This window comes from Terrapene carolina, unplaced genomic scaffold (assembly GCF_002925995.2).
Source record: "Terrapene carolina triunguis isolate 2854851 unplaced genomic scaffold, T_m_triunguis-2.0 Scaffold558, whole genome shotgun sequence".
NCBI classification, from domain to species: domain Eukaryota; kingdom Metazoa; phylum Chordata; order Testudines; family Emydidae; genus Terrapene; species Terrapene triunguis.
In genome coordinates, this window is record NW_020664909.1 from 2,640,224 (window position 1) to 2,665,197 (window position 24,974).

At 41.0% G+C, this 24,974-nt stretch overlaps 1 protein-coding gene across 1 annotated transcript in view; it reads right to left on the reverse strand.

Annotated features, from left to right (window-relative positions):
* Nucleotides 1–23,628, reverse strand: part of ABI3BP (ABI family member 3 binding protein) — a 292,470-nt gene extending 268,842 nt beyond the window's left edge. The window contains exon 1 of the mRNA XM_029913250.1: nt 23,471–23,628. Within this exon, the coding sequence (XP_029769110.1) occupies nt 23,471–23,549 (79 nt within the window). The 5' untranslated portion in view covers nt 23,550–23,628. The remainder of the gene's footprint in view (nt 1–23,470) is intronic.
* Between the last annotated feature and the right edge of the window lie 1,346 nt (nt 23,629–24,974).

The window sequence follows — 24,974 nt, forward strand, 5'->3', positions numbered from 1 at the left end:
TCGGGATGTTTGGTACCTTTTGGTCCACAGCACAGACATCTATCACTTGAGCTAACTGAATAATGGTAGCAACAGCACATGGTTATCTCTACAGCCACTACAGAGGAAGAGACATTTTGCCAAAGTATTTAAAAGATATTTGTTCACTGTTGAAACTCAGAAATAATGGGTTCACTTTGAGATTCTGAAGGGAAGTGTGTTCTAGTGATTATAAGCCAATCTTCCCTTCCCCCCCTCCACCTACAGCCTGTCTCCTGTTCCCCCTTCCTGTTTCTTTGAAATCCTATGTCCACCCCCACTCCTATTTCCCCCTTTGCGCCTATCATTCTATGCTTATCTCTGCGTTGTCCCCGGCCAATCCTCAAATCTTTGCATTCATGTCAGGCCACATCTTTCATTGAGAACAGAGGAGAGACGGTCTCCCTTACATCAGTTCAGTAGCCAGGAGGAACAATTGTAAGGAAAATCCTGCTCAGCCGCAAAGCCCAGGATGCACGCAGAGTCTTGTTGGCAGGGAGGAGCTGTGAGGTGGGTGGATCATGCTCATTACAGAAGGAATCTTGTAGAATTTAGCTACCAAACTCTAATATGCCTCTGCAGAGGACATACCCACCGCAATTTTAGATGCTTGTAACTTGGCCAAATTTGGAGGGATTTTCACAAGTATGGCAGAAAGGAATACGCCTGAAACCTGAGCACACCACTCCCAGATTCAAGTCTTTGCTCCAAAACATGGATGCACTAGAGTTTCCCAACAAAACAGGTGTAAGAATGGTTTTTTTTTAATGTGGGCATAATGTATTTTCCCCTAATCTCATTCTTGAAGTGACTGAACTGTTTGTTGAAATTCAACCTGAGGCAGACACTGAGATTGGAAAAGTTCAGAATGAATGGTTAAAGTTTGATAAAGTTATGAACAACTGAAAACAGGCAGCCTTAGGCTACCAGCACCACCTGTAAAGCTTGCATACAATCTTCAATTTAAGTTTGTAACTAAACTCAATCTCAATCACTTTTTTTCCCCACCTACCTCAGTTCATTTTCTATACGTTTCCAGGATTCTTGGGGCAGCTTTCTTCCAGTGGATGAGATTCTCCTTAACTACACTGGTGTAAATCTGAAGTAAGCTCATTGATTTCAATGAACATGCAGTGTAAGAAAGGAGAATGCCATCTGTTTTCTTGGTATGCACTCCTTCATTGCACATTTCATTAAAACCTTAAATGCACTTACTCTTACTCAAAATTTAATGGCTATCTGCCTTTCATTTCTTCCTCTCCAGATTCCTCCCCAATGGCCTATACACCGCTGAAAGTTGTCCTATTAAACTGCAGCTTCCTGTAGTTCTGGGCTCCTTAAAGGCAATGAGGGAGTGAAGGCTTGTGCATTCAGTTTGCAGTAATTCCACTTGCTATAAATCTGTATGAAGTCCTTATGAAAAGGAATTTGTTGTGCATATACAGTCATCTCTCTCGCCCACTCTTGGGGTCACCAAAGCCATTTCTGAAGCCAAGTTTTCCCTCCTCCTGCCACTTTCATTTGCAAGTCTCTTTTTAAATACTGCCCTATTTAGCCTTACTGGACTTATCTGAAGGAGCATTGTAACGAACATTCACGTTTCATAGCAGAGAGATGAAGAGAACCAGGATTCAAACCGAGGAGTTTCTGGATTCCACTTTTGTGCTCTGACCACTAGACCTAGCTTCCATTCCACAACCACTCATTTGTTAACATAGCACAACAAGCAAAATCAAAAACAAGCAGGAAGGATTATTTGTTGGCAAAAAGCTACATCTGTGGCTTTGGTGAAAAGGACAAATGGGAATTATCAACTTATGGAAAGCTCTTTGGACAGAATTCTGACAACAACTTGTCTCTGACTTGCAGGCATTAGATGAGACATATCTTACCAAATCATCTTTTTTGATCTCAGTGTATTTCACGTAATTCTTTTTCCAGAATAGGAAAATGTATCCATGATTACCCAAAATTTCCTTTCTTTGAGTAATAAGGTCCGCAGATTCATTTCAATGTGCACTTTAGCCCACTGGCAGCGGACAGGCAGAACCAGACCTGCCAGTCACTGGCAGCAGGGAAATGCACTGCCCCCTGAAGTTCCCTCCAGATGAGACAACTTTCAGATTAATTCAGTTTTAACTTTCCTAAGTCATAGATTCTGTTAAATATATTTTGAGGAAAAAACACACAATTTTTCCTACCACAGAGCATGGGAAATTTCCCCAAGTTAAATAAACCAAAATCCCTGATTGTCAATTTCCACCTCTTTTCTGATCATCCATTTGTTTCCATGAATGGCCAGATTTGTGCACTCTATTACTTGAAGAAAGGAAATATTCATATAAGTGCAGATAAATGTTCCTATTCATCATGCTAAGGTCCACAGATTTGCTACAACAGGATTTTCACAGCAGTGTGCTTCCGAACATGGGAAGCAGGATCATCCTTTAAAAATGAATATCCAAAACAAGGTATATTGTATCTCCTCCATCTTTCCTTGGGCACTAAGCATGGAGAAGACTTTGGTCAAAAAGTTGTACTGACTGAAGTTTGGGTGACCGATATTTAGAATGTGGTGATTTTATATACTGATGGCCATATGACTGCCAAGTAGATCTCGGACAGGAGACATGAGTTCTCTATCCTGAAACTGCCAGTACTCCTAAGGACTAGACTTTAACAGCAGGAACAATATTTCTTGCATTTATTTGGGGAATGAATGTTATGACAGTTGTGAGGACTACCTGTCTGAATTAAAAGCACAATAATCGATCTGAGCTGAGAAAACTCAACTTCAAGAACTCATCTGACTGGAGTTAGTAGCCATTGGGAGTTCTACTTTAATGGATAGTAAATAAGACAATACTCCCGCAAGGGCTCAAAAGGGGCAGTGCTGTAAGCAGAATGAGGTTCTACGGTCATGCTCTATAACTCTGTTGGAATCGAATAAGGGTTGCTATGGCAGCTGGGAAATGACAGCTAGCTAACTGGGGCATGGCAATCTGCAGTGGGTGCTGGTGACAACAGTCTGATACTTTCCCAGTCTCTTGTATGTGGCATTAGATTCCCACACCTCTACTACATTTTCCCAGGAAGCACAAGGAGGAATATAAAGCTTTGCACGGTCCCTTTCTGGGTCACTAAAGGAAGGTACTGGCTTGGGGGTAGAGGATGGGCTCCCCAGAAGCTCAATGTTTCTCCACTGCTTGGGTTCCAAACGGGCCAGATAAGTGTGTGTTTCTCCTGGAGGACTCAGCCTATGATATGAGTAGGGATCCCCTGGGGCAGAGCAGGGGCTGTTATAGAGGTGGCAGCAGTGGAAGAGCTACTTATCACACTCTCAGGCATTGGGAGTGTCATCCATGATTCATGTGGAAGTGGAAGAGGAGGGGCAGATGGGGCTGAGTTCCGCAGTCAGAACTGTGGCTGCTGGTGCCACAGCACAGTCCCTGAGCTGTAGAGACTGAGTCAGGAGTAATCTGTCATCTGGTGCACTGCTCTTCTGACTTTACTCCCCACATGGAGATAGGGGAGGGGGGTCTGCTTGCCCTAGAGTCAGTCTTTTTTGAAACATTTCTAGCTCCTTTCCTGCCAGGGAAGGGGGGGGGGAGAGAAGGGCAATGCGATCCCACCCAGCCTGGGTTGCATCTTACCCAGTAGAGCTGGTCTCTCCAAACCTGCCGGGCTCCTTTCCAGCTGGGGGAAGGAGGCAAAGAAACCCTGCTAGCCTGAGCTGTGAGGGATGCTGCCCTCTGCCCACTTAGCCCACCATCAAGATACTTGTTGTGGGTGGGGAGAGCAGAAGACTTTGCCTCAGGCTTTTCTCAGCCTAGCTCATTCTCTGAAGCTTGCAGGTCACCAGCTGCTGCAAACATCTCAGAAGGGGAAGCAGAGCTGTGGGGACAATCTCCTCATCAGGTGCAAACAGTGCTAGGACACAGCTGGGGATTGTAACCCCTTGATGAGTCTTCTCCTCCCGAGAATCAGTACAACTCTGCTTTGGCCTGTAGATGCAACCATATGGTAGAAAGTGATCACTTTTCTTCCTGAAGCCTATGTGTTTTTCTCCAATACTTCCACTATGCACTATTGCTCATAGTGGAGGAGTTACAATCCACATACTATTCATAAATCTGGATCTCCTAACTGCTCTCTGACATTTCAACATGCTGGACTCCCACAAAACCATTAGGATACTTCTATCAGATTAACTCGCATACAAAAGTTCTGGGAATCTCAGTATTTGATCTATTCAATAAATGTAGGCACTCCATGAAAATCTAATTGTGAAATGAGATAAACTCTAAAAAGCAAATATAATGGCCAAAAACATATCAGTAAAATTACTGTAACGTTTGGGACCATTAGTTGAGAATGCTGTATTACTATTATGTTAATGTTTGGTTACTAGCGAAGAGCTAATGATGCCTCCTGCACTAGTTTAAGAACACTCTGCATACAGCAGTGACACAAAATGGCCAATGTTGTTATGTTGTTACGGTGGGTCCCGCGCTTTTCTTGGCATGAGGCTACGATGCCACCCATTGCCCCTGCTCTTGGGGCACAGAGGGCCCCACTAGTGGCCTGGGAAGGTGATAGAGGAGGGAAGTGGGGGAGGGTCTGGGTTTGCTCCTCACTCTGAGCACCAACCCCTCTTAACCCCCATGGGTTTCTTCCCTCTTGGGTAGGGTTACCCTCGGTCCTTGATGCTGGGAGAGGGAGTCTACCTGCCCTGTTGGGGCAGGATCTCCCTTCCTCCAGTTCTCTGGTCTCTCAAGTCTCAACAATATGCCTCCTAACTCCAGTCCTCTCATACCCTGACTGCCTTAAGCAGGGGGTTTTATAAGGTTCCTGACAGGGCCTTAATTGACTACAGGTGTTCCAATTAACCTGTAGCAACCCTCCCTAGTCTACAGGGAACCATGCCTTAATTAGCCTAGGGTTTATATATCTCCTCTAGACTACTCTCCCACTGCTCCCTGGCCCTCCTGTATCACAAGCAGGCACCTCTGAGAAATGTGAGAGTGCTCTTTAATAATTATTAATACTGAGTCTTAGCCTGTCAGTGGCATGGTGTTTTCTGTAATAATCGTTTTGCTTAAATGCTTCTGAACAGGAGACCACTAGGATGCTCCAGGCAGGAAGTAAAAGGTAATTTCTAACAGCTTCCACTTAGAGTTTGTTAAAATACAATGACAGTGCTAGCAGCCTTAAGGGCTTTTGCCCAGTCTCCTGGATAGCCCCTAACTGGTTTGAATAGGGCTGGAGAGAGAAAATATGTCCAGGACCTGTCTACACTTGGGAAAGAACCCAGGAAGAAAAAGAGGCGTAGTTGATATATGAACATAGACTCTCTTAAGGGGGGCAGTCAGAGAGAGCCAGACTTGGAGACATACTCTAACAAAGGAACCCACCGAGGTGTCTTATGAAGCTAAGTCTGCCTGGATTGCAAATACAGGATGTCAGTACATTAGTAAAACAGACATGTACAAGTTGTTTGTAATTTAAAATAATTTCTCGCTAATGCTTTGTTCCAAATGCTAAATAAAAATATTCTTAACAAGGCTATTCCGAAGTCTCAGTAGTCAGATTCCCAAAGGGAGGTCCAAGCAGGTACCCAAACCAAGACGGGGTGATAAGCATTAGGAACCCACAGATTAGTGTACCCAAGTTCTGGTCTAAGAGTGGGAGAATTGTGAAATTCTACCTTAAAACAGATAAAGGCAAGAGGCCTATCACAGAGACCAGAAGGTGGACAAAAGGTGCAGCTAGCCTTATAGCAGTTTCAATACCATATATTTTTAAATATTTCTTTTCCTTCATTCTTTATTACCTAAGTACATATGTAAGCAGAGAGGTTGGATCTTAATTTTGTACAAATTCCCCATGTCCTAGATATTAACGTCATAGGCACTTTAGAATTAATATAGATAAAATGAGATTAGACAAATATGATTATCCCTCATCTGATGTCATGATGATTTCTCTCCCTAACAATGAAACAACCATATATCAAACCACACTAAATATCTGAATTTTCTATGCAGACTCTCTTCATTACATCTGAAACACAATACAGGACTTTAAACAGTGCAAAGATTAATAGGTTTTGAAATATACCTGGCCCTGATGTTTGTAATATACTGTATTGTAGCTTTAGAATGGATTCTCTATTTTTAAGTATCTGGCCATCTGATAAAGCAATTAAATCTCAGGAACATATGTAAAAGTGCTTAGGTCTTACTGTATATCACATGCTGGTTGAACTCAATAAGAACAGTTCCCGGCAAACAGTAATTAAATTTTACTTCGTTAATTATCAGTAATATTTCAATATTCCACAACTGAAATGCTACGATGCCCTAACTGAGGGTTGTAATCTAGTCCCTAAAATCTCTGGGGACCATCAGTAAACCTTTCAGCTGCGCATTCTCCTCCAATTTAGAAAGTTATAAAACACTGGCAAAAAATTAGCCCTAATATATGATCCCAGGATTCCCAGATGAGCTTGAGGACTAATCACTCACAAAGACATATTTTCCTTTCCTCTTTGTTTGCTCAACATTTCCAACACAGCATCCATAATAAAGAGATTTTGCTTAAGCTTTAACTCTCTAGCAAGTTGAACACGCTCACACGTGCATTATGCAAGTTGGATCCAGCTAAACCCTTTCAATGTTGGCTTCAACCGCATATGATTTTCACAGCTGGAAATATTTACCCCATCTTGCATCATTAGAGAAGATGAATCCCAGGACTCTTATGACTTGGCCTCTTACAAAAGCAGCGGGTCTAAAACAATGACGCGTGACCCTGTTGTCCTTTTCTGTGCTGCTTTAAGCTCTCTCTGACCTTGCAGAACCCATACTACAATATCATAAGTTATAGTCCTAGGAAATGACTGAAGAAAGACTTGATAGACTTTAAAGAGCATTAGCCTCTGATTAAAGGACAAAAGAACGTATTGCTCATGACAGAATTCAGTTGATGATTTTAGAGGTAATGTCCACTTCCAGATTTTGACAGGAATTTTAATTTCCTGCTCTGTGGACACTTTGCAGCTATGATAATATAAGTATAGATGTAAAAAGAAATCCAAAACATGCAATGATGTACATGGTTAAAAAGCAGTGTTATATGCGTTACAGAAAAGAAATTTCCTAAAACAAATGAAACCACTTCCATTCTTATTTGATTTTGTATAACTTCTCTGATGTCTTTTTTCTTCTTTCGTGACAAAATGTAAATGTTAAGATTTACTAACTTAAGTGTCCCTTTAATAAATCATACCAGATCCACTGAAGAAGACAATAACTCTGTGAACCAAGCATACTTTGAACAGTTTCATGTCTGCTGTTCTAGCTAGTCATAGGGCTAATTATGTATTTTCTTGTTTAATGCACACATACAATACGTGCATCCCCTTAAATATAACATGGATTTACTGTACTATGTATGGATAACTTTTCTGTTGTGCATTTCGCTTGCATTGTATAATTATTCAGAGTTGAATTTCTGGTACTGTGCAAAACATATGTCTGACTCCATGTAGAGTATTAATGGTATGTGAAAACTCATGCCTATGTCATCACTCATTTTGTAATCCATGGGTCAGTACACTAAATTAATTCCCATGAATGTTGTTCCATAGTTTACAAGTACGTTATGTACATATCATTTTATGTTGATAAACTTGCAGCTCTCTTCTACAATCTGAGATGTATTTTTGACAATATGTCTGAAATGTTAAACTTCACACAAGTGAGCAAATGCAACAGATCATGGACAAACTTGGGACACAGGGAAACAAACTCACAATGTCCGAGCTCCCTTTCATTGAAAATCAGTGCAGCCAAATGCATACTTTTTTTGGGGGGGGGGGGAATATCAGGGTTGGAAGAGACCTCAGGAGGTCATCTAGTCCAACCCCCTGCTCAAAGCAGGACCAATCCCCAGACAGATTTTTGACCCAGATGCCTAAATGGCCCCCTCAAGGATTGAACTCACAACCCTGGGTTTAGCAAGCCAATGCTCAAACTACTGAGCTATCCCCCCCATTTACTTTTGGTCTAACTGAGCTTCCATAATTTGTCTCCGCATTAATGCCCCCCCAACACACACGCGCGCACACAAACACCCCCATTCTCAATTAAGATTCTATCTACAGTATGCATCATCCACTATTGGCGGTTTTGTGAGCACTTCAGAACTTCTGCAAAACGACAGTTGACAGTTCTGATTCCCAAGAGCTCATTGTGTAAGGCCAACAGTGTAGTTGCTTTTACCAGCCATTAACTGATCACATCACTACAATAATTTCTTAGAGAAAAATTGGGAAGAAACATTTATTTAAAAAAACATACATTACAGTACATTTACAGACAGAAAACTTGATTGTGGAATCATTACTGATACCAAAGTAGTTAATATTAAGGCAAATAAGCCCCCTGACTTCAATGGAACAACTAGTGTAAGAAAACCATTCACGTGAATAAGGGTTGCAAAACCTGGCCCAGATTAAGACATGTCCCCTGCCCAAAGAGTTTACAAAATGTAATGGCCTGAACCCACAAACTCTTAGTCATGCTAATTATCAGGAATCTTCACATGAAAACAAAATAAAAATATTTTTGCATAATTTTTACCTCTATGATATTAAAATGGTCCAATTTCTTGGAACTTTCTAAGTGGAATGGAAACAGCCCTCATGGTAACACTAACATAAGGCTATTCAAAGCTTTTGCTCTTGTGTGGGATTTCATTGAAGACTCAATCCTGTTCCACTGAAGTCAATGGCAAAATTAACTCTTTAGGACACCTTCTTTAAACTGCAAACTCAGCTGACCAATGGTGAAAGAGCCCTCTTCATCACTGGGACAATATTATCTCTGCTAGACTATCCAGACAATACCTCTAAACTACCATCACCCTCTCTTTCTTTTCTGGACTGAGCTTTTTGCCTGCTTGGCCTCTGTGATAGACATAGCAATTTCCTGGGAAAAACTTACTGAATTAAGTTAAAGCTCGTTAAAAGTTTAAGTATTTTAGAATTCATTGTATTAAAATGCAAATGTTTATGTATTATTGTGGATTTGTGTGCAACATTTCAGGGGCAGGGGAGACATGACTAATATAAAGCCTGGTAACTGCTATAAGCTTTAAAGGACTATTTGAAACAATGTGTCCGACAATTAATTTTTAAAATTAAGTTGGTTTCCCGTGGACTCTCTAGGGGGAGATGTATGTAAATGAACCCCCCTGGTTATGCAGGAACACAGCCTTTTGAAACTTCACCCTAGGGAGGGAACCTTTGTCTGCTGATGACCTCTTATGTGAGGACAAGATCAAAGGCCCACACTGTATAAATGAGTGCCTCTTAGATTCATGGGTGTGCTTGTTCTGAGCTACCAGATGTTATGAACTTTTGAGCACAGGAAAACAACTTCCTTGGGAGGGTCTGGAGGACTGATCACCTGTAAGAGCCCTTGTGGGATTTTGGGGGCATGTGATCTCTGGTAAGCTTATTAGAATGGGTGTAGGTTCTTATTAGCATGTGTGTAGGTTCCACAGCAATCTGTGCTGGGTCTGGTTCTACTCAATATCTTCATAAACGATTTGGATAATGGCACAGAGAGTACACTTATAAAGATTATGGACAATACCAACCTTACAAGCGGTTTGGAGGACAGGATTAGAATTCAAAATGATCTTGACAAAATGAAGAAATGGTCTGAAATGTATAGGATGAAATTCAGGAAGGACAAATGCAAAGTAGTACACTTACGAAGGAATAATCAATTGCACAAATGCAAAATGACTGCCTAAGGAGGAGTCCTGCGGGAAAGGATCTGGGGTGTCAGTGTATCACAGTCCAAATATGAGTCAACAATGTAAGACTATTGCAAAAGAAGCAAACACTGTTCTGGGATGTATTAGCAGGAGCGTTGTAAGCAAGACAAGAAATAATTGCTCCACTCTAATCAGCACTGATTAGGCCTAACTTGAGTACTGTGTCCAGTTCTGGGCACCACACTACAGGAAGGATGTGGACAAAGTGGAGAAAGTCCAGAGGAGAGCATCAAAAATGTTTAAATAACTAGAAAAATGACATAGGAGGGAAGATTGAAAAAAAATTGGTTTATTTAGTCTGGAAAAGATAAAATTGATGGGGTGGGAACAAGATAACACTATTCAAGTACAGAAAAGGCTGTTATAAAAAGGAGGGTGATAAACTGTTCTCCTTATCCACTGAAGACAGGACAAGACGTAATAAGCTTAAATAGCAGCAAGGGAGATTTAGTTTAGACAGAGAAAAATTCCTAACTGTAAGAATAGTTAAACACTGGAATAAATTACTTGGGGAAGCTGTGGAATCTCTGTCATGGGAGGTTTTTAAGAACAGGTTAGACAAACACCTGTCAAGGATGGTCTCTAGATAATACTTAGTCCTGGCTGAGTGCAGTGGACTGGACTAGGTGTCTTAGAAGTGTAGGACTGCAAGGGACTTTGATATGATTGTTCTAGTACCTTTTCTCTGTAATGCTTTCACCTTCAGAACTGTTGTGTTTGCTTAGAAAAAGCTGTGTCATAACTTATACCTATGGGCAACTAAGCTGCTTATAGCCTCTGAGGAGACGGCAAAGCAGGCTTGCTTAGGCAGTCTAACTTGCTGGGGAACTCCCGGCATAGGCAGGGAACTGTACAGCCTTGAAAAATCCCAGTCAGGAGAAACAAAGATTCCTGGATCTTTACTCAAGAGAGGTGATGGCTGAGGAGCCTGGAGCCTACAGTGGACCAAGGAGAGGGTGTGGGGGGGGAGGGGGAGGAGAGAATACACGTGCAACTGCCCTGAATTATGACAGCCTCATTTATGGTGAGCCTTAACCAGACATTTACTAAGGAGCTCTGCTACACTGTCTAGGTCAGACAAGACAGAGAAAAGCTGTAACCTGTATACTTAAGATACCACAACCCATTCTTCCTCACTAGCCCCCCAATGACCCATATATACATATATTATACATGTATGTTGGTGTGTATATTGTACGTATATGTTCCGATACAAAAAAAAAAAAAAAAAAAAAAACCCATTACCTACCTCTTTATTTTTTTTTTTTTTTTTAAAAAAAAAAAAAAAAAAAAAAAAAAAGAACCCATTACTAACCTGTTCAGTAATTGTTTTTCTTTGAGATGTGTTGCACATATCCATTCCACTCTTGGTCTCTGTGCTCCCAGCACACATCTGTTGGAAACTTTTCCCCTCAGCTGTACTTGTTGGGAGGCTCTAATGCCCTTTGCTGCGTCATGCCACTGTATGCAAGTATAAAGGGCAGAGCAGCCCCTAGCCCCTCTCAGTTTTTTCTTGCAAGAATTCTAATACGGAGGGGCAGGAGGGCATGTCGTGGAATGGGCATGTGCAACATATCGAAGAAAAACTGAACAGGTTGCTAACCGTTTTTTCTTCTTTGAGTGATAGCACATGTGCATTCTGTGATGGGTTCCCACCAGGATGCCACCTGGAACTGGGGTACCACTGAGCCCTCTGACCCACCAGTGCTGGGCTCCCCCTCATACTGTGCTGCTGTGACAAGCTGCAGACCCACTCCCGGTCCTACACTTCCTCCAGCATTCACACAGGTAAGGACACACCCAGCTGTAGTTACATGCAGGCTCTCTGACCAGCCACTGCATGAACCAACAATAGAGAAGCTACAGCCAAGATAACCACCAGTTCCCCAAGCATGCACCCGCCCTCTGGAGAATAAACCCAAAATTATACCATCTTGAATAAGCTCATAGAGTTAGCCCCTCACTCAGTGTGGAGAGGAAATGCAACAGCCTCTCTGAGCTAAGATTTCCAAGCACTTCACTCCAGCTCACTGGTTTAGATTAAAACATAAAATACATTTATTAACTACAAGAGAGAGATTTTAAGTGGTTATAAGTGATAGCAAACAGATCAAAGGAGATTACCTAGTAAATAAACAAAAACACAAACTAAGCTTAACGTACTTGAGGGATTGTTAATTCAAATCCTATCTCTCATCTTGACTGATGATACAAGTGGGCTGCAGATTCTTAAGGCACAAGTTACACTTGCTTTGCAGCTTGGAATCCCCAGGTTTTCATACGCAGGCTAAAAATTCCTTTAGCCTGGGTCCAGCACTTCCCCCCAGTGCAGTCTTTGTTCCTATGGCATTTCCAGGAGTCTTCTTGTGTGGGGAGTGAAGAACAACAGATGATGTCACTCCCTGCCTTATAGAGCTTTAGCATATGGTGGGAACCCTTTGTCCCAAACTCAATTGTGGAAAAACACTGGCATCCCAAGATGGAGTCCAGAGTCATGTGGCCTGGGCACATGCCCTTGCATACCTTGCTGAGTCATAGCAGCTGTTACTTACAGGCTTCTGGAATGTTCACAGGAAGGTTAAGTTCTTCTAGGGTCAATTGTCTTTTCTGATGGGCCATCAGCACTGTCTGGCTTCTTCATTGTTGTACCAGAAAGGCTAGTGCCTTTGCCAGAAGCTGGGAATGGGTGCCAGGGGATGGATCACTTGATTACCTGTTCTGTTCATTCCCTCTGGGGCACCTGGCATTGGCCACTGTCAAAAGACAGGATACTGGGCTAGATTGACCTTTGGTCTGACCCAGTATGGCTGTTCTTAGGAGTCTCTTCCACAGGTTGTTCCTCTGGTTCTAGGACCTCTTCTTTATGCTTGGTACTGGGACCAGTACCACATACTGGAAACAGAGCAGCTCCCCCCTCCCATCTACATGAGGGCACTGAGCAGGCACAGTGAGGGGAAGACCTGGAAGCTGGGGGGAAACACCTTGGGTTCCAGAAAGGCCATTTATATGGGGCTAGACCCCAGAGACCTGGCCACATTTCCATGGCAGCTCCCATTGTGGGGTCACGATAGTAGGCGGGACAGAAGATCTACAGGGGGACCAGCAGGTTCTGCTTCAGGCTTGTGAGACATAAGATCCCACCTCCAAATCCGACGATGAAGATTCCCCTTCCTCTGACCATAGAGGGGTTGATCCAGTCAGTGCCAGGTATTGGAGCCAACCACCTGGTGATGGGCAGATCACCACCATCATTGCTGACTTCCCCACACTACTGACAGCGGACTGCTTGGGAAGCAGGCAACTGTGGTATCGTAGGATGTACTGCTGGAGCTGGTGCCAGACAGGGCAATGGTACTGAGGGATTAGGTTCCTTCTCTGAAGACACTGGCACCGAGAGGCAGGGCAAATTCTTTGCTGCTGCAAACTCCTCTGGGGTAGTTGGCACTAAGATCATATCTTGTTGCAGTGCCAATTAAGTTGATGGTGCCACTTCTGGCACTAGGCTCGATGGTGCCCATTTTGGTGCCAGAGCCAACTGAAGCACTAACTTGGAGGAGGAGGAGGGCTTAGATTTCAGATGCACTCGACTCAACTCCTTCTCTCCCCTCTTACCAGACTTGGAGGATGGAGATCTTCCCCGTGGCCAGAACCTATGTAGATATCTTACATTGCTTCCTCAGCACCAGCGAGGGAGACTGGTGCCAGGACTCGGATAACGCTGGAGGCATGCTTCTCATTGAAGCTTCAGCACGCAACACCGAGTCAAACCAGGATGGCTCTGATGGTGACCTGTGTGCCACCTCCATTGGCAGGAATTTCAGCCTAGCTTCCCTATCTTTCTTTATTCTAGGCTTGAATTCCCAGCAAATCTGGCATTGGTCCTTTACGTGTGCTTCATCCAGGCACTTCGGACAACTACTGTGCGGGTCACTTACCGACATAGGCCTTGAGCAAGAAGCACCCAGCTTGATGTCTCGGTGCTGGCAGCAGAACCCCAAAACAGGGAAAAAACAACAAATTCAAAAAGCTTTTTTTAAAAACACAACTAAAACTTAAAACTATAATAGTGATACTAACTACTAGACTAAGTATATCATATACAAAGCTGAGAGAAAACTGTTTTGGTAATGAACAGGAATTTCAACAACCATCATGAGCAATAAGAAGGAACTGAGAGGAGTTAGGGGCGGCTCTATCCTTTATACCTGAATGCAGTGGCGAGCGGCACCAGAGGGTCCTTGACTGGGAAAAAGTTTCCAACGGCCATGCACTGGGCACACAGACACCAAGAGTAGAATGTACATGTGCAATCACTCAAAGAAGAACTAAACTGATTAATAAAAAGCAAAGATTTGATGTCAAATATTTTTCTGCATGGTCACCTCTTGTTTATTTGTACACTATCCTAATTTATCCCTTCTTCATGTTTAGACTTGAACTGCAGCAAGGAGTGAATCAATCCTGCCAGAACACATTCAATTGCTTCAAGTGAGAATAACTTCCTGGAAGTTTTGTTTACTTATTTGTATTTTTGAACTAACCACAATTTTCTGTTATCCAAACAATTTCCATACTTAATATCACAGAAGAGAAAATCTGTATGAACAATAAATATGATACGCTGGCAAGAACTGGACAAAAGAGAGAGGATTTTTCCCTAAGCAAGTTCAAAAACAACAACAAAAATGCTGTATTTCCCCAGTTCCACTGTCAAACCTCTACACTTGGAGTAGTTCCCAAAGTATTGATTGTGTGAACTCAAACACAGCATGCTCTTTTAAATTGTTGCCATTTATAGACCCACAAGGCAATAACTGCTGAATTGGGGTGGTGATGGGAGAAAGTTACAACTTCTTGCAGTTTTTTCTGAAGCATGTTTTCCTTGAATAGGTTTAGGGATATTGCAGAAACCTGAAAATACATAAAGTACACAAATATATCTAGGCATACAGTTCCGTGCCATTTTAAGAATATATATTTCATAATATATGCTGAATTACCGCTTTTAATTTGAAGGCCAGAAGAGGCGGTTTGGGAATGATTTCTTTCAGGATGTGGTCCCCATCAAGTATGAGTTGTAATTGTTTAATGGTATCCCATACGGGTTCCGACCACACATCACTAGTTGTCACCTATCATTAAACAATTACAACCCATACTCGATGAGGAGCGCATCTTGATAGAAATCTTTCCTGAACGCCCTCTTCTGGCCTTCAAACCACCCCCCAACCTTTCCAAGCTCATCATCAGTGGCATGCTCCTAACATATCAGGGCACACCAACTCAAAGTGGCACCAGGCCCTGCCAGAACAACAGATGCAAAACCTGTAGACATACCTCCACTGCTATGATGATCAACACCCCTCACAATTGATCTTTCAAGATCCATGGGACCTTCACATGCCTTTCACAACATGTGGTGTACCTTATTCAGTGCACTAAATGCCCTAACAACAACTATGTGAGTGAAACCAGACAATCACTCCGCTCACACAGAAAACTGATAAAAGACAAAAACACCATATCACCTGCAGGTGAACACTTTTCACAGAACAATCTATCTAGATCTGACCTCTCAGTCCTCATCCTCAAAGAAAACCTGCACAAAACCTTCAAAAGGTGAGCCTGGGAGCTTAAATTAATAACTTTGCTAAACACTAAAAATCACGGTCTGAAACACTCCATTTATGGCTCACCACAACACTTTATAACACACTAATCACCCCCAGCTTTGGGAGTTTTTCCCTCCAGTCCCCATTTCCCTCCCCCATGACTGGAGAGGTGTTAATGGGACACTTCATCTTGAATAGTCCCTTGAAATATGTGTTAACTACTTATGCCAAATAAGCTGTTCCACTTTGTATTTGATGACATTCTGAGTACATTTCCCAGACCTGAAGAAGAGCTCTGTGTAAGCTGGAAAGCCTGTCTCTGTTACCAACAGAAATTGGTCCAAAAAAGGTATTACCTCACCCACCTTGCCTCTCTAATATCCTGGAACAAACATGGATACAACAACAGGGCACACAGATTTTAATTATAGAATTCAACGAACACAGTAGTATTCCAAACCAATAATTACACTGGAACAGCATCCCTCCATTGTGGTGTTCCTTGGACACAGCAGCACCTTAGCTGGGGGTTTTTGCTTGTGGAATTACCTGTGTATAGACCTGCTGTTTTGACATCTTTGTTCAAGGTAAACAGCACTTGTGCACATATTATAAGTACAAGTAGACTAGGGAAATATCTTGGAGCCTGTGTGTCACTTATTTCCCTTCCAAAAAAGCTAAGTTATAGTAAGGCCTTATAAAATGCTACAGCTCAGCAAAAAGGCAACAATATTTAACAAACTAGAAGCCAGGTCTTGGTTTTAAGATATTGCCATTACATTGTGGTGCGCGGAGAGGAGTAGGAAGGTGTAGGGTCAGTGAGGAGCCATGCTTCTGTAGGAAGCAGAGGCATTCTGACTAGGCCAGAAATACTCTATGGGCAGGAGCTCCACCTCCCTCTATACAATAGGGTGACCAGACAGCAAGTGTGAAAAATCGGGACAGGGAGTGGGGGGGTAATAGGCTTCTATATAAGAAAAAGCCTCAAATATCGGGACTGTCCCTATAAAATCAGGACATCTGGTCACCCTACTATACAAGTACAGCCAATACTCCCTTCTACTCTTGGGCAGACATGCTGTTTTTTCTGGAAGGAAAACCCCTTTTAATAAACCCCCCAACCCCTTGTAGTAAAAACAGTACACCTCCAACAGCTTCAGCCAGGCACAGTGCCTCAACTTCTCACTGGTATTTTACCCAGAGCCTGGGAAGGGCATGGGTGAAGGCTACTTGGATGCTCTCTGTCTACTATATGCATCTCTGATGGGCCAGACACAATCTAGCCCTAGACGTTTGCAAATCTTTATCATTCATCCAGTGTGGTGGGTCAGGGCAAGTGAATGGTCCTTTAATTCTTTGCGACCAAAATTAAAATTGTGACTTAGCTCATCAGCTGTGAAAATATGTTTGATGGTTCAAACTCTGCACATCATAAAACCATCCCACATTTCTGCCTGAGTAAACATGTTGCTCAGTTGGAATGGCACAGGGCTGATTTAGCATAAGTACTGCCAGTCAGGTTTTGTGTGGTTTAGGACATCTGTGCAGGGAAAGCTGGTCCAGCCCCTGGTCACATAAAGCTTGAATCATGCCTCTGCTCTTAGTCATTTTCATCAACACTATATTCACAACAATGTAAAACAAACATATTTCACTAAGCACACACTGTAATATGTACACTGTAAAGATGTGATTTCAATTTCTATACTGTACAAAGCCCCAAAGAAAATATATTTTAGAGATACAAAAAAGATAGGTGGCTAAAGATTAAAGAATAATGTACAGACAGAGCTATTTATTGCGAATCTGAAAATTAAACAAGACAGATAAGATCTCAAGGTTATACAATACTAAGATTATTTTAGAGGTATTTAATTACTATGCTACTGATCCAGAAATTTGAACTGTATGGGCAGATCTTTAATGGATCCACCCACGTGCATCAGATTGCAGGATTATAGCCAATGTTATTGTAAAAATGGGATTTTGGAATACCAGATTACCCTTGACCTGGGAATCCTGGTGTTCAATACTGGGTTTTTTATGCTGTGATTTTAGGCCATACTTGACTAGCTGATTAAGTTAGTTTTGGCAAAATAAGGTGTAAAACTTCCTGAGTTGTTGGGGCAGAGAGGGTTCTTTAAAGACAATTCAGGAGGCAGTGAATTTGACTTGACACATTTGTTGACTGAAAATTCCTAGCAATTTGGTTATACTTTCTTTGGAATAAAGGATCTTATGGGGATTTCTTAAAGAACCATAGTGCCATTTCTGTAGCATTAACATAGGGGAATTATTACACACAAGTTTATTTTCCATAACATTTTTCCTTGCAGCTATTAAAAAAAAAAAAAAAAAGGTAAGTGACCTAGTCTGAATTGCCTCTCCTTTATTACAATGGGTGTTAAAGCTTAAAGAATCTGTCTATTTTTAAAAGCAGTCTTTTGAAAGTACTTCTGTAAAATATAGAAAATTTACCTGTAACCTATTTGGTAATTTCCTCTTTTTGGGGGGAGGAAGAGCTACTTTGATATGGCATTTTCATTATTTGTTCAAATAAATAATGTTCAGGAAGATATTTTTCTCCTTCATTATAGTTTCTGGCCTTTTATCCTGTAGCTATCAAAGAAATGCTGGGGGCCCCACAAATGTTTTAGGACTAACATTTGGCTATTCTGTTTTGACAGCCATAGAACACACCATAATATATCTCCATTGTTCTAACTGTTTGACACAAAAACAAACACATGCTAAGGTTTAACCTGTGGTTAGGAACAAGTATTACAACAAATATAGATATAGACTTATGCGGTAGGTTGACAGGCTTGTCGAGGACACCTGGTTCAATAATTTTCTATGCATGTTACTGTCAGCAGAGGGAGCTGATAGGAAAAGTATAGCGGTACTGCAATGGAAGAGGGTTTGCAGATGTCACCCTTAAAAACATGGCAGTCACCTTAGATAACCTCAGTATTTGCAGTGTTGGAAATATTTGCTGTTGTAAGAAAAGAGTACTATAAGGGAATAGTGCACATACTGAAGTAACCTTATTTATTTTTACAAGGCAGCTTTTGGAGAGTGATCGCTGTATTTATAGTACTCTTCCCAACTTCTTACATTCCGCTTTTTAAAAGAGCATGAGGTTAGTTTTCCCCATTCTAAATTTGGAAACAGCTAGAGAAAGTGAGATTATAGGAGAGAGTAGAAGAAGAAAGAATAAGTATGATGGCCATCTGATGCCAAGTTTGTGTTTACTGTCTGGTTACAGTCATCTGGGAAAGTAAAAGGATAAGGAAAAGCTGACCTGAATTTCCCCAGCGATGGGGTTCCAACTTCTAACAAGACTGCCTTCCACTGCACTCTGCAGACAACATCTTGGCAGTGTCTGTTAAACACAGCGTCCGTGGTGCTCAAGAGAATTGATTTCTATGCACATCTGTGCTGTCCACAGAAAGTCCATCCAGAAAACTAAAACAATAAAATGCTTTTTACCAACACTATGGGCCTGCTGCAAAGCCCATTAACTTCAAAAGCATTTGGATCATGTCCTAAGAGAATAGGAGCCAGAGAAATATGGTTTACAAGGAGATACAATCTTGTGGATTGTGCCCTGAAACTTTGTCTCCTATTCTTAACTTGTTTAGTCCTGATGTATTAGAATAGATTTTTCATTTTGCTCAGATTCACTCTGCTCTGTTTATTAAACTATTCTTCAGTGCCATGTCTTCTTTTGCACTCTGTCACTATCTATAGAAGAGAGAATGTTTCTGTTATATACAGCCACATAAGTTGTACGCTTTCCTTAATTTAAGGAAAATTCAGGTAGCCCTCCCTCATGTGAAGCCATTTCTCTTTTCTCATCTATTTATCTGTATTTCCCCAAACCACACCCCCACACCCATTCGGTCAGATATGATGGTGTTGCACAGAAGTGTAACAGTGGTGGGAGGTCTCCACATCAGAATATTTGTGTGATGGGGGAAATGTGAGATCATAGAGAACTTCTGAACTTGGCTTATCTGTACAGAAGAAAAAAATATGTTTCAATTCAAATTGCTCACCAAGATAGATCAGTAAATCAGGGAAAGCTTGACAATAAAGCGATCTGTAAGGTTATATAAGATGTGGTTAAACACCTCAGTGAGTACCAGGAGGTTAATGCCTTCAAAACCCTTTGAAGATGAAAAGAGCTGCAGAATATAAGTGCTAAGTATTGATTATATTGTTTTATTCACAGTTCTCTATCTTTGGCAGAATACACCTCTTCCTATCATATTATTGAAAATCTTAAATTTTCATTAAAAATTAAGTATCAGAGGGGTAGCCGTGTTAGTCTGGATCTGTAAAAAGCGACAAAGAAAGTGGGTATTCACCCACGAAAGCTTATGCTCCAATACTTCTGTTAGTCTATAAGGTGCCACAGGACTCTGTCGCTTATTAAAAATTAAGATTCTAGCTCTTGTGATTGTGATGAAAACCTTCCAAACATGGACTACATGTAATTGGTGTGGTGAGCTCTTCCTGACTCAACAGCCAGCCTAAATTAAAGCTGTGACCTACGCTATCCATCTGAATGGGATGTTAATTTTGAATTTCAATACAGGGGGGACAGCTATGAACCACAGTGCCTTCACAGCAAAACACAAAATCCCCTTAGACTTAGCCTTCCTACAGTACTAGAGTCTGTCAAACCTTAATGTATTATGATATGGTCTTTAACCACATATTATTTGGACAAGAATGTGGTGAAGAGTTCCAAGAGAAAAGATGTTTTCTTCTATTCGAGGCACTGGCCTGAGAACCAGGAAGTTGGGTTCTATTTCTAGCTTTTACAGAAATAATCATGTGGAACTTCTCAGTTACCCACTCTGTCACAGAGCTCTTACATGATGTTCGATAAGACTGTATTATAATACAGTGGTTCTCAACTGGTTGTACATGTACCCCTGAGGGCACTCAGAGGTCTTCCAGGTGGTACATTAACTCTTCTAGATATTTGCCTAGTTTTACAACAGGTTACATAAAAAGCACTAGCGAAGTCAGTACAAACTCAAATTTCATACAATGATTTGTTGATACTGCTCTATATACTAGACACTGAAATGTAAGTACAATATTTATATTCCAATTGATTTATTTTAGAATTATATGGTAAAAATGAGAACGTATGCAATTTGTCAGTAATAGTATGTTGTGCCTTTTTTTTGTATTTTTATGTCTGATGTGTTGTAAGCAAATAGTTTTTAAGTGAGATGAAACTTGGGGTACACAAGACAAATCAGACTCCTGAAATGAGTACAGTAGTCTGGAAAGGTTAAGAGCCACTGTTCTAGTGCATGTGCACACAGGGGCAGAATTAATGTGGCAACCTTATCTCTGGCATTTCCTTATTTTGAGTTCTTGACTCTGCAACCTTAAAGTTCTTTTAATGTCATGTTCTGTATATAATTATTTAGGTTTCCAATACATTCCTCCAGCATTGCACTAACTTTCAGAGATGAAATGCTTAAAGCAAATGTTTGTTAGTAGGACAACTCAGGAATGGCAAAGAAAAATAAAACATTCACAGACACTTATCATTTTAATCAAACATGTGCCTGTCGGGTGGCAGCACATAAGTATCCTGGAAGAGAGAGCCATGTGTATTCCAGCCTCATGAAAGGCATATTTGAATATGACAGTCTTTCCAAAGAAAGGCTCTTCAAATCACTGACATCCAAAGGGTTTATTGGCTGCCTTCCCTACAGCTGCAAAATTGTATTTCATCCTTGGACCATTGAAAGGAAATCCCATTGCATGAGGCCAGGGATCAGTACATTTCACCTCCTGGAGAGGAGACTCAAGAACTGGGATTCCACAGCAGCAGTAAGAATTAAAAGTTTTATACTGTGACTCTATCACAGGCTACCCCACTACGAGAAAACGAATTTGCCTGGAGCCTCTCTCAGGTAATACAAAACGGACTCTACTGTACTCTATACAGTAGGAGTGGCTCCGGAGCGCTGTGTGCGACTGAGACTGAACATATAAAAAAGTTTACATTTGTACTCCATGGAGTGATTTTACAAGACAGAGTGGACCACCCTAATGAGACAGAACTCTCCCAAACCTCTGTTACTTTAGAAGTGCTTAAAATCTAATCATCATACTGCTCATTTATGGAAACATACACAGTTCTAGTCAAACAGAAATGCACTAACAAAGACATCTTTGAGTATTCCTAGATAAACAACCCAGGAACCAATGTACAGTGTGTCCAACCCAATAAAAATAATCATCTGAAAGGATATCTGCCAGGGTCAGAAACTGTTTGTTTATACATTTGCAAAGGGAGAGCCCTTTCAAAAGTCAATTAAACAACATGAACCTGGCATTTCCACCTGCTGCTTTAGTGCAAATGACAAGTGGAACTGTTTTTTGCTTTGTTACATTAGCAAAGCAAGAATGTGTCCAGAGATCATCTCTTGGGATTGCAGCATGAAAAGTGAAGCTCTGTTGCCAGAACTTTACTGTTAAACATACTCATGGTTATCATCCCATCAAAGTGAGCAGAAAGTTAAATAATACTATCCACATAATGTGGGCATTGGAAAATCTCCATCCTCCGAAAGCAGACAGTACATATGTAAGTACTGTATAATCTTGGCATACTAATACCTTATGTTTGCGGATAGTAATTACTTTTTATTATTGTAAGGACACAAAAGTTCTAGTGTAAACTTACCCAGAAGGGGCGGATTTTGTGTGTGCGTGCACACGTGTGTGTGTGTGTGTGTGTGTGCAGGAACTAAGGGCTTAAAAGTCTATTTGAACTGAGCTGTATTTTTATATCAGTAATGAGAGAACACAGTCTGTGTGTTGCTTCACTATTATCACAACATTCTTCAATTCCAGTGGTCTTGGGGAATCCAAAAAGCAAGACATTATCAGAGGGAACATCTAGACAGAAAACTCCTGAGATGTTTTTATCTTGGGATGCGAGTTGCATCTTCCTTTTCTCCCAGCACCCCTTTATTCCCCCACCTAAGGTATGTCATACTCTAGGGTGTCCTCAAGGACGCTGCTTTGTGGCATAACATGGCTCTAAGCAACTAAATAATAAAAAAAAAAGTTACAGCTTCTCCTGTAAACTTTGCTGACTGCAGCAGTCTGCAGATATAAAATGCATCTACAAAGCATAGACAGGACTTATATAGGCATTTCTACAAAGTGGTTGGCAGTACATGCAGCAATGTGCTACAAAATACTTCATAATCTAGATTTAGAAATATCGTTTTAATTTTACACTACATCTGTTGTTCTTGCAGCAATAGAATACTCACAAAATGCCAATGTTACATAGATCAAATTAACAAGGAAAAGGGGAGGGTCTCTTCCAATTTTGCAAAACTACTTCCAAAATCCAGCAGAGGGATTTTATATATATATATATATATATATATATAAATAAAAACAAATATTCACATGACATGGGGTTTTTTTCATGTGGAGTGCAGAGTTTTGAAATGCAGTCTCTTAATAAATCCCATTTTTCTCTTGAAAGAATACATACAGACTTCCAGAAGTGAATTGCAATACTAATAAGGATGGATATAACTGAAAAGCATAGAACTTTTGTTCCAAAACAGGACTGAAATCCCCTGCCAACAACTTGGGGTGCACTCAATCCCATTTCCTTGAAGATTTTACTGCCATAAACTTACACAATATTGTCTAAACCATCATAAAAGCACTAGAATTAGTTTTCTTTGTTGCATGGCAATTCTTACTGGATTCACAAGCTACAATGGATATGTTTAGGTCTTTGCTTCAGTTAAGTTTAAGAGTTTTAAACAACGATTTCTTGTACCTGGATTTTTCCCTGCCGGCTGCCTTTCTCTTACATTTCTTTTTCAGATAGTCTTTAATCCTTCCTTACATACTGAAAGCAAATTTGTATTGCAAAAACACAGACATTTTCCAAAAAACACAAAGTTGTCATAGCTACTTGCCTCTTGGCAATTTCTGAGCATTTCCCAGGTTTAGTGCAATATGTCCACAGAAAAGTAGAAAGACCAGTCTTGATATCATGGTTACAAACCCAAACTCGCACAGTGAATGATGCTGATGGGTATCACAGAACAAGGCACTGCAGCTGCACTTAAGTGAACTGTTCTCTCAGTGGCAGAGGCAGCAAACTTTGACAGCAGCTTAGTTTACAGTGGGAGGAGAGAGAATGACATCATACCCTCCCACTGGAAAAGTAAGGAAAATTAGCTTTAAAATGATATTGTCAGACTCCCGATTGCAATAGACTTCTGGTTTTTGTTATAGGGTCTTTCAGTCTCTCAGGCTTACAACGGATCAACCTGTGATCATTTACACTTCATGCAAAGAAATCACAGAGATGTCAAAATTCCATTAAAACTGTCCTGGAAAACCAGACAGGGAGACATTCTTTGTCCAAAGAAGGTGAACTGCAAATGTAAAATAAATTTTTTTACATTACCCAGAATATTATTTTACCTTATTGATCTCAACATTTTTCTGACCCTAAGATCTTGTCCAGCTTAGCATAATTTTGGGCCAGATGCTGCTGTCATTTGTAATCAGAATAAATATGGACTTAATTGACCAGAATTTGACACACAGTATTTATAAAGTAAAGGATCTCTGTCTGTAAGACTAAATGCCACTGTCCATTTGTTTATTTTACTTTGTCCACTTTTAAAACATTTTACATTTTTGCCTTTAATACAAATTGTGAGAGTTACTAGCAAGCTGCAAAACTGAAGCTAAGAGGAAGCCAAATTCCTGGGGGGGGGAAGGGGAGAGATCAGACAGTGGGTAGGTAAAGGCCAAATTCTGCTATCATTTATGCCAGTGTAAATCACAAGCAACTCCATGGAAATCAGTGGATTTATTCCAGGTTTAAACAGGTGTAACTAAGAGCTGCATTTGTCCCTAATAATTAATAAATTGGAGAGAGGGGGCAGAGGTGAGGGATGAGGGGGAATTTCAAAAATGAGGAAGCTCATGAAAAATGCCCTAAGGTCAAATTAAAGGAAATTAAAATTATTAAACCCTCCCTAGAGTCTACTTAAGCATCCCATAAATGATTTCCTGATCTAGACGTTTACTTTAAAGCCTGGTCAAGCCCTTTTTGTTTGTATCCGGACATGAGGAAATCTTTCCTCAGTCCCATCATGCTACAATTCAGATAAAGTAGTAAACTGTAAGTTAATATTACAGATGGATCCAAACCAAAATACCTTGATCCAAACATCCTCATCCCCTGCACTTTGGGAAAATTCAGATCCTGAAAGTTTGAGCATCTCTCATAAGAAGTATGAAAATTAAGAACAGATTCCTGCAGCAGATGAAACTTGGATGACACACAAAGGTGATACAGGTAGGCCTCAGAGACTGGGACTGGGCATTTCTCAATGCACTGACATCATCTGTTGGTAAAAGGAGTGGCACTGATATCACCCTTCGATGTAGCTGCTCATTTGA